Source organism: Anolis sagrei, chromosome 4 (assembly GCF_037176765.1).
Source record: "Anolis sagrei isolate rAnoSag1 chromosome 4, rAnoSag1.mat, whole genome shotgun sequence".
Taxonomy (NCBI): Eukaryota; Metazoa; Chordata; class Lepidosauria; order Squamata; family Dactyloidae; genus Anolis; species Anolis sagrei.
The window spans coordinates 173,503,499-173,520,738 of NC_090024.1; the positions used below are offsets into that span (position 1 = coordinate 173,503,499).

The 17,240-nt window shown below is 43.4% G+C and overlaps 1 protein-coding gene across 1 annotated transcript; it reads left to right on the forward strand.

The window, feature by feature from the left end:
• The first annotated feature begins 1,507 nt into the window (after positions 1 to 1,507).
• On the forward strand, positions 1,508 to 16,553 carry ECHDC2 (enoyl-CoA hydratase domain containing 2). Its single transcript, XM_060773523.2, has 10 exons — positions 1,508 to 1,761; positions 7,072 to 7,139; positions 7,829 to 7,916; positions 9,863 to 9,949; positions 11,234 to 11,326; positions 11,645 to 11,701; positions 13,249 to 13,436; positions 13,533 to 13,583; positions 14,125 to 14,172; positions 14,869 to 16,553. Exons 1-10 carry the CDS (start codon positions 1,629 to 1,631, stop codon positions 14,944 to 14,946), a joined length of 891 nt encoding a protein of 296 aa, XP_060629506.2. The 5' UTR covers positions 1,508 to 1,628; the 3' UTR covers positions 14,947 to 16,553.
• The last annotated feature ends 687 nt before the right edge of the window (positions 16,554 to 17,240 follow it).

Consider the following 17,240-nt stretch of genomic DNA (forward strand, 5'->3'; position numbering starts at 1 on the left):
TTTAGCTATAGTCCGTCCTCCAACAGTCTGAGGGGCTGTGAACTGGTCCTCGGCTTAAAAAGTTTGAGGAGCCCTGATGTACACGTTTCACTAAGGATGCATCCAGACTGGGGATGGAATGTGGTTTGGTACCACTTGAACTGCCATGCATGTGGGATCATGGGAACTAGATTTTGGTGGGACACTCTATGGCAGAGATGGTTCAAGACCTTGGGAAATTACAACTCCCAGCATCCTATTGCATGGAGTGGCAGGGCAGAGGAGGCTCAAGACCTTGGGAAACTACAACTCCCAGTATCCTATCGCATGGAGGCAGGACATGGAAAGTGGTGGGGCAGAGAAGGCTCAAGACCTTGGGAAACTACAATTCCCGATATTCTATTGTATGGAAGTAAGGCAGTTAAGTGGTGGGGCAGAGGAGGCTCAAAAACTTTAGAAAACTGTAAATCTTATCATTCTATTACAAAGAGGCAGGGCAGTTAAAAGTGATGGGGCAGAGAAGGCACAAGACCTTGGGAAACTACAACTCCCTACATATTATTGCATGGAGACAAGGCACTGAAAGTTCTGTTGCAGAGAAGGCTCAAGACCTTTGGCAAAGAAGGCTCAAGGCCTTGGGAAACTACACCTCCCAATATTCTATGGCATGGAAGCAAGGCAGTTAAGTATTGGGGCAGAGGAGGCTCAAGACTTTAGAAAACTGCAACTCCCATCATTATATTGCATGGAGCAGGACAGTTAAAAGCAGTGGGGCAGAGAAGGCTTAAGATCTTGGAAAACTACAACTCCCAGCAAACTATTGTATGGAGGCAGGGGAATTAAAAAGGGGGCAGAGAAGGCTCAAGGCCTTGGGAAACTACAACTCCCGGCGTCCAATTGCATGGAGGCAGGGCAAATAAAAGTGGTGGGGCAGAGATGCCTCAAGGCCTTGAGGAACTACAACTCCCAGTGTTCTATTGATTGGGGGCAGAGCATTAAAAGTGGTGGGTCAGAGAAGGCTCAAGAGCTGGGGAAACTACAACTCCCAGCATACTACTGCATGGAGACAGGGCAGTGAAAGTAGTGGGATGGCTCAAAACCTTGGAAAACAGTAACTCCCAGCATTCTATTGCATGGAGACAGGGCAGTGAAAGTGATGGGGCAGAGATGGCTCAAGACCTTGGAAAACTGTAACTCCCAGCATTCTATTGCATGGAGGCAGGGACAGTTAAAAGCGGCGGGGCAGAGATGGCTCAAGACCTTGGAAAACTACAACTCCCAGCTTTCTATCTCATGAAGGCAGGGCAGTAAGCGTGGCCTCAAACTGCATTCCTTCTATACAAGAGTAGATGTATGTTAGAGAGGGATCCCTTTGCTGCCTGCCTGCCTTTCATTGAGGGGGGTCTGCTCACCGTGCCAAGAGGCACGCTAGACAGAGCCCCCTCCCTCGGGGCCTCGAGACTCGGGGAAGAGGGCTTCCTGACCAAGGAGGGCGGAGGGCGGAGGGCGGGAGGCGTTGCCCGGTGCGGCTCCTCCCGGGCCCGGCTTCGGCCTCGGGGAAGGAGGGAAGGAAGGAAGAAGGAAGGAAGGAAGAAGGAAGGCGCAGTCCAGAGCCGCCCCTTTGGGCTTCCCTTCCAAAGAGCAAGGCGATGCTCCGCCTGGGAAGGGCAGCCGCTCCGCTGCGGGCGCTGCTGGGCCCCTGGAGCCTCTTCCCGAGGAGACCCGCGTCCGCAGGGAGGCCCAAGGAGGTCCTCCTGCGGGTCTGCAAAGAGGAAAACCGCGGTGAGTGGCGAAGAGAAACGAGGGCTTTGCAAAGTGAGCACAGCTGCACGAAGGAAAGGGCACCCACTGGGCAAAGGAGGAGGAGTGTTGTTCTTTGGCCCCATCTGGGCGTCCAGCCACCAATCCCAATGCCGCTCAGCCACTACACCCCCTTTAAAAAGTTTGTCACTCCAGGGAAAGCGGGAAAGAGCGCCCCCTGGTGCCCATTCGGCGCCCTCCCCCGGAATTCCACATTCTGCCTGTTTGAGTCCTTGAGGATGCAACATGGGCAAACTTCAGCCCTCCTGGTGTTTTGGACTTCAACTCCCACGCAATGCCCTCCAGATGTTTTGGACTTCAGCTCCCACAGTTCCTAACAGCTGGTAAGCTGGCTGGGATTTCTGGAAGTTGAAGTCCAAAACACCTGGAGGCCCAAGGGTTGGGAACCACGACCATAGTGCCAAATTGCATCAATTTATTGTCAAAGGCTTTCATGGCCGGAATCACTGGGTTGTTGTAGGTTTTTTCGGGCTATATGGCCATGTTCTAGAAGCATTCTCTCCTGACATTTTGCCTGCATCTAGCATGTGGACAATTTCAATAGAAAGGAGGAAACCATGAAAATGAACAAATTCTGACTACCAGTATTAAAAAAAATTCTAAAATTACAACAGCAAAACAACACAGAGAAACAATCAGGGACATCTACTCACCTCTCAATTTGACTGTGGAGACACACCTTTGGAGATGGGGCACAAGTCCAAACGTGAAATACATGTACGTTTCATAGGCACCTTTTTTTATGATACTTTTAATACCTCACGAAGCAAGAACTGTCTCTCTCTGCAAGCACCTGCACAACTCAAGCTTAAAAATGTAACTGCTGCCAAAACTCCCAGGCTCAGCTAGTTTCCTGGACATGGCCCAGCCAATCAGCTTCGTACTTTGCATTTTCAGTTAACACACTCACCAACTGATTTCTTACATGCCCAAACAACCCTTTTTGTGTCAGGAGCTACTTGAGAAACTGCAAGTCGCTTCTGGTGTGAGAGCATTGGCCATCTGGAAGGATGTTGCCCAGGGGATGCCCGGATGTTTTGATATTTGTGGGAAGCTTTTCCCATGTCCCCACATGGGGAGCTGGAGCGGACAGCTACTCAGGCCTCAAACCAGTTCCAGGATTTTCTATTTAATAATCTGCACAGTGAAACCCTTTCTTCAATGCCAGTTGAAACTACATTAAATACTTAGTGTAGATGGGTTGTTAATGTTGGAGCAGGCAAGCAATTGGTGAGTGTGTGTGTCAACTGCAAAATAAGATGCATGAGGTTGATTGGTTGGGCAATGTGGGGGGTGATGGCTGAGCCTGGAACTTTTGGATATTGTTGCATTTTTGTTCAGGCTCGAGCTATGCAGGTGCAGAGAGAAAAGGAGAGAAGCAGGGAGAGTCAGACTGATTTGCTTCTTTGCTGCTTGAAATAAGGTCTCATATGGACACAGAAATGACCATTTTAAATCTCTCTAATCAAAGGACATTTAGTGAGTTGATGCAACTGATCATCTATACATATACATCTGTTAGGTTGGTTCAACGGGACAGCAAAACTCCACAACCCCCCAACGAAACTTAACCAAAATTCCCATGCCCATAACACAACCCACAAGGTACAAACATATCTACTCAAAATGAAAAACAACACAACAACACACTCACAATACGGCAAAACAACTGAGCATGCGCATTGGCGCCCAGCTGCAAGTTCCCTGGGCGCGCACACAGCCTTCCGGCTAACGTTCCCTCTGCGGAAGCCATGGCCACTCCAAGCCCCGCCGCGCCACTTCCCGCACACACACACACCCCCTGCCGCACGCACACACACAACCCCACGCTCCATCACTCCCCCCGCCGCTGCACACACACACGCAACCCCACGCTCCATCACTCCCCCACTGCCGCACACACACACACAACCCCACGATCCATCACTCCCCCGCCACCACACACACACACGCAACCCCACTCCCCCGCCGCCGCACACACACACACAACCCCACGCTCCATCACTCCCCCCCGCTGCCGCACACACATAACGCAACCCCATGCTCCATCACTCCCTCGCCGCCGCACACACACACGCAACCCCACGCTCCATCACTCCCCCACTGCCGCACACACACACACAACCCCACGATCCATCACTCCCCCGCCACCACACACACACACGCAACCCCACTCCCCCGCCGCCGCACACACACACGCAACCCCACGCTCCATCACTCCCCCCCGCTGCCGCACACACATATGCAACCCCATGCTCCATCACTCCCTCGCCGCCGCACACACACACGCAACCCCGCGCTCCATCACTCCCCCCACCGCCGCACACACACACGCAACCCCACGCTCCATCACTCCCCCCACCGCCGCACACACACACACACAACCCCATGCTCCATCACTCCCCTGCCCCAATCTTACCTCCTTTTACTTCACGCCACCTCCAAACCCCACCCCGCCCCTTCCCGCCCTGTCAAAATCCAGGAAAGACAGGAAGGAAGGAAAGAAGGAAGAAAGAGAAAGGGAGGTAAAGAAAAAGGGGGAAGGAAGGAAAGTTAGAGAAAGAAGGAAGAAGAAAAGGAAAGAAAAGGAAAGATGGAAGGAAAGAAAAAAGAGACAGCAGAAGAGAACGAAAAAGGGGGAAGGAAGGAAAGAGGTAGAGAAGAAAGAAATGAGAGACAGAGGGAGGGAAAGAAAAAGGGGGAAGGAAGGAAGGAGAGAAGGAAAGAAAAAAGGGAGAGAAGAAAGAAATGAGAGACAGAGGGAGGGAAAGAAAAAGGGGGAAGGAAGGAAGGAGAGAAGGAAAGAAAAAAGGGAATGAAGGAAAGAAAGAGGGAGTGAAGGAAGGGCGAAGATGTAGAGAAAGAGGGAGGGAAGGAAAGAAGGAAAGAGGGAAGGAAGAAAAGAGACCAGAAGAGAAAGAAAAAGGGGGAAGGAAGGAAGGAGAGAAGAAAAAAGGGAATGAAGGAAGGAAAGAGGGAGTGAAGGAAGGGGGAAGATGTAGAGAAAGAGGGAGGGAAGGAAAGAAGAAAAGAGAGAAGGAAGAAAAGAGACCAGAAGAGAAAGAAAAAGGGGGAAGGAAGGAAGGAGAGAAGGAAAGAAAAAAGGGAATGAAGGAAGGAAAGAGGGAGGGAAGGAAAGAAGGAAAGAGAGAAGGAAGAAAAGAGACCAGAAGAGAAAGAAAAAGGGGGAAGGAAGGAAAGAGATAGAGAAGGAAGAGGAGAAGGAAAGATGGGAGGGAAGGAAGGAAGGAGGGAAAGAAGGAGAGAAAGAGGGAAGGTTGGCCACAGCAACACGTGGCAGGTAAAGGTTGTTATTTCTATTATTATTATGCTATTATTCCTATTAGACTCTGGGGGAATGGGAGAGGTGTCAGGTCCCAGAGGCAATGCATTCCATTATTGTTATTGTTATGATGGTGGTGAAATAAAACGAAATAAAAAGTGAAAGAAGGAAGCAAACAGGGAGGGATGAAAGGCAAAGGAAGAAAGGGGGAGGGAATGAAGGAAAGAAAGAGAGAAGGATGAAACCAAGTAGTGAAAGAAGGAAAGAAAGAGGTAGAGAAGGAAGAAAGGAGAGAAAGGGGGAGGAAAAGGGGGAAGGAATAGGTAGGTACCTCTCTTTCATAATAGTCAAGATATCTACCTCAACTTTGATAAGTTTTACTATAGGCCACAGCAACGCGTGGCAGGGCACAGCTAGTATTGTATATATGTTTTGAATTACGAAGAGTAAACTACTTGTTTTTTACTGTTCACCTGCGTAGCCTATTTTTTTCCCCCTGGCAAGATAGTGTTTGGGCTGATCAAAGGTGAACTACACGTGGTTTATTTTCCATTCTGTCACAATTAACATGGTTTGGTAAACTTTAATCTATGTGGCTTCATGCTATGGAGTCCTGGAAGTTGTACTTTCACAAGGTCTTTAACTTTTTCTACCAAATAGTAATAGTGCCTCTCTAAACTACATCTCCCAGGTTTCCATAACTTCAAGCCATGGCTGTTAAAGTGGCGTCAAACTTAACTCATTCTGCAATGTAAATGCAGGAGGTTTGTAAATTGCCTCCCCAGCAGTTCTGCAGTTTTGATCTTTGCCACATAATATCAGGCTTGTTTGGGTGGAAACTTGGGCAAGTCACACACTCTCAGCCTCAGAGGAAGACAAAGAGAGCAAACATTGCCAGGAAGACTCCAAAATAGATTCACCTTAGTGTTGTTAGAGCATGTAATAAATCAGTTGGTGAGTGTATTAACTGTAAATGCAATGCACAAAGCTGATTGGTTGGGCCATGCCTGGGGAGCTAGCCGAGCCTGGGAATTTTGGCAACAGTCACATTTTTAGGCTTGAGCTGTGCAAGTGCTTGCAGAGAGAAACAGTTCTTGTTTTGAATCTCTCTCAAAAGGACATTATGTGAGTCACTTACTTAATTATTTAGGCGATCCCTAAGTAAGGCGATCCCTAGGATAATCCTCCAGGGTGGGTCCGTAGGTGACTATGGAGACCTATTCTTGATCTGCATCGTCTCCCGCAGTGAGGGTATTGGTTTCCAGGTGGAAGGCGGTCCCGGTCGGGGTTGGCTTGACGCGCCTTCCACTTGGTACGTTTCTCTCTTTAGCCTTCCATTCGTGCCTCTTCAAATTCTGCAGCACTGCTGATCACAGCTGACCTCCAGCTGGAGCGCTCACAGGCCAAGGCTTCCCAGTTCTCAGTGTTTGAGTCAGTGCAACCGTTCACATGATTGTATATATGTTGCTCTGCATTACAAAGAGTAAACTACTTATTCTTTACTGATCGTCTGCGTGGCATATTTTCTTTCTCTGGCAAGACAGTGTGTGGACTGATAAAATGTGAGCTACATATGATTTTCATTACGTCACAAGGGTCGCCCAAAGACGCAAGCATGCAATATTAGTATGTGGGGGGTTAAGAAAAAAAAAATTAAAAGCTTGTGACTTCCTGGTATCATCTTAAGGGTCTCTTCTTTTCCTCTTCCTCATTTCCTCTTTCATCTTCTTCTGTTTCTTATCTATTCCTTTCTCCCTCTCTTCTCCTTAGATTTCATTCTCAGTAATTTTTGTCTTGTTAATTTGTTAGAATCTTCTTGTTTCTTTCTTTAAAGTATTCTGACACCTTCTCCCAGTTTGTTTCTTTTCTGTTAATGCCTTTGTTCCTTAATATAAGAGAGGTAAGTCGATCCATGTTTCTAATTTCTACTATCTTCGTTAAGCGTTCATCCTCGTCCGGTATTTCATCCTGTTTTTTTTTTTTTTAAGGTATTGCAGAAATCTTGATGAACAGGCCACATGCCAAAAATTCACTGGGGAAAGTGTTTGTGGAAGAGGTAAGGGGAAATCTTCCTTTAATCTTTATTTTTATGGACTGTCATTTGATAAATTAGCTGTGTTGAAAGTTTAGCTGCGTCATCTCAAGTACGCTGTGGTTTGAGGTGCATCCATACTGTAGAATTAATGCAGTTTAACACACCTTTAACTACCTTGGCTCAATGCTATGGAATCCTGGAAGTTAGTTTTCCAAGATGTTTAGCCTTCTCTGCCTAATATTGTGGGTAGAACCACCAAATTATAACTTCCTGTTTTCAGAGCATTGAGCTACGGCAATTAAAGTGGTATCCAACTGCATTAATTCAAGTGTAGATCAGGCATGGGCAAAGTTCGGCCCCCTCCAGGTGTTTTGGACTCCAACTCCCACAATTCCTAACAGCCGGTAGGCTGTTAGGAATTGTGGGAGTTGGAGTCCAAAACACCTGGAAGGCCAAACTTTGTCCATGCCTAATGTAGATGCACCCTTAATGAAACTTATAGATTCTGAAGTAAAATATACACGACAGGAAAAGATTAAATACTGAATAAGCATTGCATAAAGTTAGGCAGTGTCATATTGGGAATTGTAAAATTGGTCCACTTACTTGCCTCAACATAATAAAATCACTAAATAAAACTATGGAGTCTAGTTTTCTTTCAGTTTCTGTTACATATTTTGTAAATATTTTCCCTCTCCTTATCATGCCAGCTGTTTGAAACCCTTGATGTTCTCCAGTTCGATGACAGTGTTCGCGTGGTAATAATTAGGAGCAATGTCGCAGGTGTATTTTGTGCAGGTAGGTCAAGGTTTCTTCTGACTAAAGGAAACAAGAAGCCAAAAAAGAATAATAATAAATAAATAAAATTGATGGATAGATATATATTTTTAATTTTATATATCTCACAAGTTATACATTATGCTACTTGATATTATTGTTGTTATTATTTAATACACAACAAGATAAGTACACAGCAAACAAGATCACTCTGCTGGCTTTTGTATTTGATCACACGTCAGACACTTCACAAGTGTCTAGGACTGTGTGATGTATTGGCAAATAATGCGCGCAGATCCGAGTAGGGTGGTGGCCTTTTGCAGCTGACAGATGGTAATTTTGGCAGTGTTGATTGTTTTTAAGTGCAGGCCAAGGTCTTTAGGCACTGCACCCAGTGTGCCAATCACCACTGGGACCACCTTTACTGGCTTGTTCCAGTGTCTTTGCCATTATTAAGATTATTAAGATCATCGGGGGAGGCCCTGCTCTCGGTCCCGCCTGCATCACGGGTACATCTGGTGGAGACGAGAGACAGGGCCTTCTCAGTGGTGACCCCTCAGCTGTGGAATGCCCTTCCTACAGAAATTAGATCGGCCCCCTCCCTATTGGCATTTCAGAGGAAAGTGAAGGCCTGGTTGTTCGAGCAGGCATTTGAATAGGCAGTGTAATGAACATAGGAATACGGAACAACGGATGATGAGATTGGATCTTGATTTTACTTGAGACGCTAATGAGATGTTATATTGATGTTTAACTGTTTATTATGTTATTATTTTAATTGTTTTTTAACTGTTTTTATGATGCTGAGCATTGAATTTTGCTGTTGTTAACCGCTTTGAGTCACCTAAGGGTTGAGAAAAGTGGTATATAAATGAAGTAAATAAAATAAACAAATAAATATTATTTTACTGACACAAAACCACAGTATGTCACAGCAAACAAGATCTATATGCTGGATTTCATATCAAAAATCACAAGTCAGACACTTCCCAAGTGTCTAGGACTGTGCGATTTATTATTATTATTATTATTATTATTATTATTATTATTATTTGAAACACAACAAGATGAGTCCACAGGTGACACTCTGCTGGCTGTTGAATTGGATCACACGTCGGACACTTCCCAAGTGTCTAGGACTGTGTGATGTATCGGCAAATAATGTGTGCAGATCCCAGTAAGGTAGCCTTCTACAACTGGCAGATGGTCATTTTGTCAGCGGCGATTGTGTTTAAGTGCAGGCCAAGGTCTTTAGGCACTGTACCCAGTGTGCCGATCACCACTGGGACCACCTCGACTGGTTTGTGCCAAAGTCTTTGCAGTTCGATCTTTAAATCCTCATATAGTGTCAGCTTTCCCGTTGTTTCTCTGCAATCTTGCTGTCACCTGGGATTGCGACATCAACGAGCCATACTTTGTTTTTAACACGATTGTGAGGTCAGGAGTGCTCCAGAACTCTGTCTGTCTGAATTCGGAAGTCCCAGAGGAGTTTGGCGTGTTCATTCTCTGTAACTACTACTACTTCTACTTCTACTTCTTCTTTTTCTTCTTCTTCTTCTTCATTTCCTGGAGCTCATCATACCTCATTTTTATATCTTATATATCTTTTGTGATTTCATGGCAATGAAATCAAGACTTAGTAAGTCAGATACGACTTGAAGGAAGACAGTAACAACAAATATCTTTTTTGGCATGGGGAAAATGGAAAATATTTCTCTTATTCCTTCATAATTGGCTAAAAGGACTTCCAAACCTGATGAATATTCTTAAAATGAGATATTTATAACTCTATTCTATAAACCTCATATTAAACAGCCTCATATTAAGAGTGCTTCTCTTAACACATGATTGGATTGGAGGCATCTTTTGTAGTTCACAGGGCAATGGGGAGAATATTAAAATCCTGCTGTTAAACTCACAGTATTCCTTTCTGGACTCCCAACCTGTCTTTCCTGTTTAAATTGCAGGTGCTGACTTAAAAGAGCGTGCTTCAATGACTGATGTGGAAACAGACCTTTTCGTCCATAAGCTCAGAAGCCTGATGGATGGCATTGGTAAGTTCTCCACAACATGTTATATTTCTTTTTAATATAAACAAACAAGGTCAACATGTTTAATTTTCATGATCCTGCAAAAGAACTGCCAGGAAGAGGAAATCTGATTGTCAGTCTGACCATCGGGACAGCCAATGTGAGCCCTGTATCCCCAGGACCGGTATCCAGTTTTAGTTCTACGCCCCCTCCCCACAACCGAAAATACTGGAAGGGTTTGGTGGGCATTGAGTTTTGGAGTTGTACTTCACGTACCTCCAGAGAGCACTGTGGACTCAAACAATGATGGATCTGAACCAAACTTGGCACGGATACTCAATATGCCCAAATGTGAACAATGATGGGGATTGGGGAAAATAGAGCTGAACATTTCAGAATTGTAGTTGCTGGGATTTATAGTTCACCTACAATCAAAGAGCATTCTGAACTCAACCAACGTTTGAATTAGGCCAAATTTACCACACAAAACTCCCATGACCATGATGGTCTTTGGCAACGCCAATGAGACTTGGGCTGGTTCTGCACTGGTCACATAATGCAGTTTGAACTGATCCCTTTCAATCAGCATTTTTAGCCATAAGAAAGCTTTTGGGCAGATTGCCAGAATGCAGGAAACAAACTTCTGTGTAAACTATTTCAGCAAGCTCATTTGCAAGAAGAAGAAGACCTGAAAATCCTGCTTCCCTATAATTTTGTTTCATAATTATAGGGAGTAGGGTTCAGGGGTTGTGTACACACTGCACTTTGCCCATCCCTCCAATTAGGAATTCCTCCTTCTGTTTGAAAATCATATATGCCATTTGGGATTGGTCCACATCCTTGCTTGTGTAAATTGATAGTTAAAATGTGGTGATCTAATCTGCTGCTTCTTAAACTGTAGGTCCTGACCCCAAATGGGGTCCCCGTAGCTCAATGTTGGGGTCACGAAAAATAGGCCACCATTAAAAGGTTTCTGAGTCCTACCGAGGCACTTACACAAATCTGTTAGTACATCGCACAGAGTTTACAATGGACTCTACAGAAAATGTTTCAGCTGTGCTTCATAAAAAGGAAAACTGATCACTTTAGCAAGCCTTTCAAATGATGTTTTATTATACATATTTCATATACTTATATACCTGGGTTCACAAAATAATTTCTCAAGCAGCAAGGGGTCATGAGTGGAAAATAATAATAATAATAATAATAATAATAATAATGTTTTAAGAAGCCTTGCACATCCATAAACTGCCATCCATTAAATTTAAATGGGGCTGCACTCAATGGCTCACTCTTTTAACTTTACAGCTGCACTGCCAATGCCTACCATTGCTGCGATTGAAGGCTATGCATTAGGTGGCGGGTTGGAGCTGGCACTGGCTTGCGACCTTCGAGTGGCAGGTACGTTCACCATCATATCCTGTGCTCATGTTACAAGAATAACGAAGAGTTGAAATGACGACTGTAGAGCTTGTGAAATCATAATCTGGGGAAAACAGACAGCTGGAACGATTCTCCTGCAGTTATGGGCTTGATCCAGCCAAAGTTTAGCACTATTTTGATATTGCTTATGTTGTGGATTTTAAATTATATTGTTCTTGTTAATGTTGTGAGCCACTTTAAATCTCAATCAAGAGAAAGAAGTAGAATATTGCTGTTGTTGTCATTGTTATTATTTGTGCCAATATAGAACCCTTGTTTGTTTGTTCCTTAAATCAGCATCATCGGCTAAAATGGGCCTAATTGAAACAACTAGAGGACTCTTTCCTGGTGCAGGTAATGCAAATTTATCTTATTTCTTTATTTACTTTTTTTTTCTACCCCACTCTTCTTACCCCAAAGGGGACTCAGAGCGGCTTACAAGTTTTGGCAAAAATTCAGTGCCACAGTTATACAATAAACACAATGCATCATTAAAATCAATAACACATAAATTACAATTAAAACCAATTAAAACATGTAACCAAATCACCAATCCTGAAATCGTCATTCTAATTATTTCTTATGTCGGGTCTGTGAGGGTCTATTGCACTTTAATTTCAACTCGCCAAAGGTCTGCTTCCACAGCCAGGATTTTTTGAGAAAGACCAGGAAGGAGGAGTTCTATCTAATGTCACTGGGGAGGGAGTTCCATAGTCGAGGGGCCACCACCGAGAAGGCCTTGTCTCTTGTCTCTACCAATCACATCTGAGAAGGGGATGGGACCTAGAGCAGGGCCTCCCCTGCAGATCTTAATGCTCAAACTGGCTCATAGAGGGAGATACATTCAAACAGGTAAGATGGACTGGAGCTGTTTATATGGAAAAAATAGTAGCATGTGTGTTCGCTGCTCCCTCTGCTTTCCATCTATAAGGAAATGCTTAGGTTTAAGGGGCTGCTGTTAAGACAAGGTGAGTGATTGAGGGATTTTGGTTATTGTGTGGTTGGTATAGAATTCTGATCTCCACAATAGTGAATTATGATGGCATAAATTAGACTTACATGATTGCATTTCACCAACATGATATCAGTCACTGTTGTATCATTTTAAAAATGTGTAATTATTATTTTCTTTTTTTTTAAAAAAATATCCTGCACATCTTATACTGATGTTTCAATCCCAAAGTGGTTATAGTGGAATTTCCCAATGATTTCACTGTTGCACATTTTTGTTCCTGGGTTATAAATGTCATTTTCTAATTGGTTTTATCATACAAACATGGGGAAATTTTATTAAATTGCAAAAACTCTATTTTTGTGGGACACCCTGCAGCACATTTTGCTATAGTTTTTTGGTGAATATCTCATCGAGTCTCAACCAATTCAACATAGTTTGTGGCAGCCACAAAAACAAAGTTTCTGGAGTATAACAACTACTTTCAAAGTAAATACTGCACAATTAAACAGGAATAACACTTTCAAACCAAAATACTTTTTAAATTTTTTTGCTGCAGTGTTATTTTTAGGGGATCTTTAATCTGTTAGTTACATCATTCTAAGATGTGCCTGCTAAGAAGAAAATCCCAGTGATTTCAGGTGGCATGCAAGTAGGTGATAAGTTCAGGCTAAGTAAATTTTCACAGCCATTAGAGAAGCCTCACAACCTCTGAGGATGGCTACCATAGATGTGGGTGAAACGTCAGGAGAAAATGCTTCTGGAACATGGCCATACAGTCCGGAAAACCCACAACAACCCATTAGAGAAGCATTTGAAAAATACATCGAGAGCCTGATAGGAACTATAGGAATATTTCAATGTATTGTATTCAAACATGTAAACCATAGCATGCAGTGAGTTTCTTATCAGGGCTGCCATACTAGTATGGTTTTCTTTTCCTGTCTAGGTGGAACTCAGCGTCTGCCCCGCTGCATTGGAATAAGCCTGGCTAAAGAACTTATTTTCACTGGTCGGCAGATTGATGGGCAGGAGGCACTCTCCATAGGCCTCGTCAATCATTCAGTTCCACAGAATGATGAAGGGGACGCAGCTTACCAAAGAGCCCTGACTTTGGCCAAAGAGATTGTTCCTCGGGTCAGTACATATTCTTCACTTTTATTTGAAACAAATATATTTCTGATGTTCTTGGTCTGTACATGTAGTAACTTACATTTTTCTCTCATTTTAAAGGCCCCAATAGCAGTAAGAATGGGTAAAGTGGCTATAAACAAAGGAATTGAGGTAATAATATGTTATGTATGTTTATTTTAAAATATTGTCACAAAGCAGGGACTACTCTATTGATCTTAACTGTTTAGGGAAGTCTTAGTCAAATCCCAACAGCATGCGTTTCTGTGGAAAGTAGATACTAGACAACTTGAAGCAAAGGTTGAAGAATATGTTGGTGCTGAAGTCTTTCACTCTCCTATTCTGCAATTTTATTTTTTCAAACAAGCGGTCTACTTCCACCTACATTCCCATCTCACTCATTATAGAATTGAGGCTGACATTTAAAAATACCTTCAAGCAAAAACCAAACTACAGTATATTGTGTTGTATTAGATTCCTAGGAGAAAACTTTATTAAACTCTAGTAGTCAACAAAAGCCTTCAGGCACCTTAAAGACTGGCATCATGATGCCTTGGAACAGAAGCTTTCATGGGTTTCCCTGAATTCCCTCCCTCCGTAGCAGTTAGAGTAAGGCCCCATTGATGATAACAGGTGCCTTTAAGGATCCCAATTACTACACTAAACATATGTGACCCTATTTCCTCTTTCACAGGTGGATATTGCTTCCGGGATGGCTATTGAACGGATGTGCTATGCACGGGTAGGTTAACATTTTGAAAAAATATACATTTAGGTATAGTGCTTGAATATAAAGAATTGTAGCTGTGTAGTCATTTGCGAAGATCAGCAAGAACAGCCACATGCTTTTATAGGTAAACATAAAAGTTTATCCTGGCATTAAGTCTAACTGTGTCTGATTCTGGAGGGGTGATGCTCATCTCCATTTCTAAGCCAAAGAGCTGCCATTGTCCGTAGACACCTCCTAGGTCATGTGGCCAACATGACTGCATGGAGTGCTGTTACCTTCCCACAAAGGCGGTACCTACTGATCTATTCATATTTGCATAATTTCAAACTGCTAGGTGGCAGAAGCCGGGCCTAACAGTGGGAGCTCACCCTGCTCCCCAGATTCGAACTGCCAGCCTTTCAGTCAGCAATTTCAGCAGCTCAACGGTTTAACCCGCTGCACTACCAGGGAGCCCACATGCTTTAATAGTCTGTACCATTTCTTTTCGACCTCAGAAATGTAGTGCAGTGCTTCCATTTCCTTCACTCCTTTGAACCTTTGAATAATACAGATAAAGAGATCAGTATCTTACCATCAGTGGAACTGTGTTCCACCAAATCTCCTTTGGAAAAGAGAAGGACAGGGAACCCTTTTGTACAGTATGTTAAACATATTGGAGAATCAAAACAAAAGTACTATTAACTATTGCTTGTTGTACTTTAATTCCAGAATATTCCTACCAAAGACCGTCAAGAAGGGATGGCTGCTTTCATAGAGAAGAGAGAACCCAAATTCATTGGAAAGTGATGCCGTCAAATATTTTCCATGTTAGAAGACCTCAAAGAAGGCCGTGCCTTAAGAAATACTTTTCTACGTAAAAATTTTTATTCAGGAAATTTAAAGTTTCATTTGTGTACAGCTTTGAAGTATAAAAACTAGGCAATAATAAAGATATAGAGGACTTTGGATATCTTATCTCAGTGTGAGATATCTGCCTGTTGTTGACCAAATGTCCTAGATAAAAAGATTAAACTAGTACTGTGTCTTTGCTTGCCTGAAAAAAATCTGTTTTGTATATATTGGACCAGAAATGAAGCAACAAGGAATATACCCTTGCTTTCTTTTATTTTCTTCCCCCTTCCTTCTTTCATCACTCCAGATCAACCCCCGGTGGTACAGGGGGTTAAACCCCTGTGCCGGCAGGACTGGAGACCGACAGGTCGCAGGTTCAAATCTGGGGAGAGCACGGGTGAGCACTCTCTGTCAGCGCCAGCTCCCCATGCGGGGACATGAGAGAAGCCTCCCACAAGGATAAAAACATCAAAACACCCTGGCGTCCCCAGGACAACGTCCTTGCAGATGGCCAATTCTCTCACACCAGAAGCGACTTGCAGTTTCTCAAGTCACTCCTGACATGAAAAAAAACCCCATTTTTATAATAGAGGATGGTTTTGTTCATTCGGATTGCCAAGGAGCAAGAGTTCAACCAGTTCTGGAGATAATAGCCCAAATGTTATGGAGTAGAAGATGACACAGGATCCCAGTGGAAGGGAAAAATCTTAAATAGGCAGCTAGGGAGTACCTTCTTAGATAGCCCTATACTAATGCAGAGCAGTGGTTCCCAACCCCCCCCCTTTTTTTTTTTTTACCAGGGACCACTTTGACCAGGAACCACTCTCCAATATTAGTACCAAAAGGATTATGAATCAGTTTTCGTCAACTTTAGATTTGGTTTGGTTATTTGGTGTGCCAATTCAGAAAATTGCATTGGATAGACCACACCAGCTCTAGTTTCTGATACAGAACATATGCCATCCAGTAGTTGCCATCTGCTCGCCCACAGAAAACTATATGCTTATTTTCGTGATTGGATCTCCCCTATGAACCAGCGTGGGCTCTAAGATCTGCTGGGGAGGCTGTCCTCTTGCTCCCCCACTGTCACAAGCATGGTTGGTAGGGATGAGGGAGAGGGCCTTTTCAATGGTGGCCCCAGACTTTGGAATGCCCTCCCCAGAGAGATTAGGCAAGCCCCTACACTGTCCTCCTTCCGTAGGGACCTGAAAACCTGGTTGTTTCAACAGGTTTACGAGAATGCCGCTAGCTAGGACCCTATTCTACACTTTATCCACTTCCCCGCCCTATGATACTCTGTTGTACTACCCCTTGGGCCTAGCCCTTTCATAGTTGCCCATGTCCATTCTGTAATTCTGGCCATTGGTATTTTGAACCTGTCTGTTGGATTTAAAATGGATTTTAATTTTTTGTGATTGTTTTAGTAGGACTTTATGTTTATGTTTTATGATGTTTAATTTTGTTGTATGGTTTTCCTATCTGGCAAATGAATGTTTTGCCTTATATTAGAAACCGCCCTGAGTCCTCTTGGGGGAATATAAATAAAGTTTTCTATTATTATTGTTGTTGTTGTTGTTATATTTAATAATCTAGAGCTGACGTGCTAGTAATAATAGTTTGTGGGTAGTCAAGCTTCTCTCCTCCCAACATGCTTGTTGCCTCAACACTATGAGGATTTCGTGAGACTAATCGCTCTCATTGCCACATGGTTTCGAGTTTGTTCTTGTGGACCACTGGTGGCCCATGGACTGCAGGTTGGGAACTACAGATCTAGATAATTTAGGAACACACATACCATCTTTTTAGCTACTGAATCTACATGTCCAATATACTAGATTTTGTACATAAACGTATGCTAAAATAGACTTATTAAGAATATTTTTCATAACACTCACTTGTCCTGCTACTTAGGTTTTTTAAGGCTTTTGATGAGCATTAGCAGTCTGAGATAATGATGTCAGTGTTGTGAAGTCAAGACTACCATCTTCCAGAGGATGGTGATGCCTAAATTTCTCTGACCACTGGCCATGCTGCCGGGGTCTTAAGTGAATCTTATGTGGGTTGTGGTCCAAAATTATTGAGAGAACTGGACTACGTACTCCTGGCAGAGTCCTTAATTTCAGAAATGTTCAGAAAAATGTCAGACAATATACTAGAACTAGCAGCCCAAAATCTAAAACAATCAGTATTGTATTTTTGTAATTTAGTTTGGGGTTGATTACCACATATAAAATTAAACACTCATTGCT